The 2420-nt window shown below is 36.7% G+C and overlaps 1 protein-coding gene across 1 annotated transcript; it reads right to left on the bottom strand.

Moving 5' to 3' along the window:
- Positions 1 to 306: 306 nt before the first annotated feature.
- Positions 307 to 1790, bottom strand: LOC128551599 (uncharacterized; the record flags this gene model as incomplete). Its single annotated transcript, XM_053532495.1, has 1 exon — positions 307 to 1790. A coding segment is annotated over exon 1 (1484 nt), but the record flags the coding sequence as incomplete, so codon positions are not given.
- Positions 1791 to 2420: the final 630 nt, after the last annotated feature.

Here is a 2420-nt window from a genome sequence, read left to right as displayed (position 1 = left end):
ACGCAACTGTAATTTTTCTGAAAACCCCCTTGTAGAGCGTTAACCTTAAAGCTATTATTCTTGTCAATGATATCCAGAATAACCTTTTCGTATAATTTTAATATATTGGAGCATAAGGATATTGCTCGATAGCTGTTTGGATCGTTTTTCTTTTTATTACCGCCTTTAAAAAGTACAGTTATAACACCCTTTTTAAGGTCGTCTGGGATATGACAGAAATCAGACATTTTTTGGAAAAACTTTGTTATGACGATAATAATTAAATCCCCGCCATGTTTAATATGTTCGTAATTGATGCGGTCATACCCAGCGGCTTTACCATTTTTGCAGGTTGCTAACTGTTTACGGACCATGGACTCTTCTATCTTAACTTTAGTAGAATCATTGATTTTTGCATTCCGTTCAAAACATTGCAATTCCTCTTTGCGAAGTTTCATATACTCATCATCAAAGTCAGCATTTCTCGTAGGTTTATATAGTTCAGTAAAATAGTCCCTCCAGCCCCGATTTATATCAACTGGATTATTACAAATGTTATCGTTAAAATTCATTTCGAACACTGGAGAGGTCCTATTTTTCTTTCTCTCTTTATTAATTAATCTCCAAAATTCATTATTGTCTATTTCTGCGGCCGTATCGATTTCAGTCTCGACCTTTTCGACATACTGTTGGACTACCTTTCGATGTAGAGTTCGAAACATACGTTTAGAATCCTTGTATTCTTTAAAACTTGTACAATTCTCATATCTTGGGCGGTTTTCATTTAACCATAAAGTTCGTTTGATAGACATATTTTTATGGTAACGATCTAAATCACTATTCCAGTACGGCTTTATGAAGGGTTTAAATTTTGATTTCGGAATGCACTTATCCGATGCTTCCTGTATTGTGCTTATGATTTTGGAGTAAAGTTCGTCGATATCTTTTGTTGAAGAAATTTCTCTAGATATGCACTCACTCAATACATTACTGCTGTTTAAATATGCGCGAAATTTGTCAATATTCTGCGGTTTAACATTTTTCCAATTAATACTGTTATTTGCGTTTATGTTTTTGGTGGCTTTATTTTCATTCACAGAGATGGCTAATGTACAGACTAGCGGGCGGTGGTTTGAAACATTTAAACAGTTTTCATCAAGAATAAAACATGCCTTAACACAGCCTATATCATTTTGAGAAAGCAGAATATGATCGATTAGAGTTTCTCTTGAGCTATTGTAAGACACGTTACTATAATACGCCCCATTACATAACTTAGTGCCGTCAAGAGCTATCAAATGATTTCGGATCATAATGTCAATAAGCAAATTACCCCGATTGTCAGGTTGAAAATTGAGTTCGTGTCTGGCTGGAAGTTCTACATTAAAATCGCCCATTACCAACACCTTACCCTTATCTTTATATTGACAAAGTGTGTTCTCTACATCGTCTAGACTATTTTTAAATATTGCAATCCGATGATTTTTGCATGGAAGGTATGTTTGAAAAACATAAAGGTATTCACCTTCAGCTACATTTACTTCTATGCCTATGATGTATTTTGAATTCAAATATAGAGGTGCGACAATACTGTTTAAATTTTGATTCCAAAGAATAGCAATACCCCCTTTACCAACACGCCTATTTCCTGGAATGTTGAGGTCGGAGTCCGCTATAGAATGGCTGATATATTTAGTATTAATTTGATCTAGAAACCTTAGGTTGTGATTGTACAGCCAATGTTCGGCTATTCCGCATATATCTACATTGTGATTTTCTAAAAAGTCGCTCAGATAGCTGGCGCTCGACATTATTCCCGTCGCATTCCATGCAGCTATATTAAAATCGGTTTGACTCATGAATTTAATTGTCATCGTTGTAGTCTAATACCGAGTAGCGGTTAAAGTCACTGTGACCATAGCCGAGCCAGGCATCAGACCACTCCTGACTTCTCTTGTTCTCGTAAAAATCATCTCTGTCTCCATGATGCTGAACATGCGATCTATAGGCTTTTCGAGATAGCCACGGACGACATGATACGCCATCTGGCCAAAAATAGGGGTCGTCTGTCATTTCGTTAGCACACTCATCGGCTTCGACATTCACTCGAATGGTAACATTTCCAAATTTATGTTTCCTGATCGAAACGTGTGTAACTTTTGGCCCGCGTTTGTTGATATAGTTCGCTATTTTTGTTTCTGTTATAGAAGGTTTGAAGCCGCCGACATAAAAGCGTTTTGTTCGTTTCCTTACATACTGATCAAAATTTTCGTCGTCGCGGTCTGTATTTTCAATATCGTCAGGCGGTATCTCGTAATAGTTACGATACTTGTAGTTATTTACAAAGTCGTGATCACGACGGTCTTTAGCCGCGGCAATTTCCTTGTTAATTATTCCAAGTTTATCTTTCTTTTTTGATTCCGTGAGTTTCGCGGGTTCTT

Source organism: Mercenaria mercenaria, unplaced genomic scaffold, assembly GCF_021730395.1.
Source record: "Mercenaria mercenaria strain notata unplaced genomic scaffold, MADL_Memer_1 contig_1292, whole genome shotgun sequence".
In the NCBI taxonomy this organism is placed as follows: domain Eukaryota; kingdom Metazoa; phylum Mollusca; class Bivalvia; order Venerida; family Veneridae; genus Mercenaria; species Mercenaria mercenaria.
Note: the sequence above shows the minus strand (reverse complement) of the source record. Positions and strands in the feature narration are given on the sequence as shown.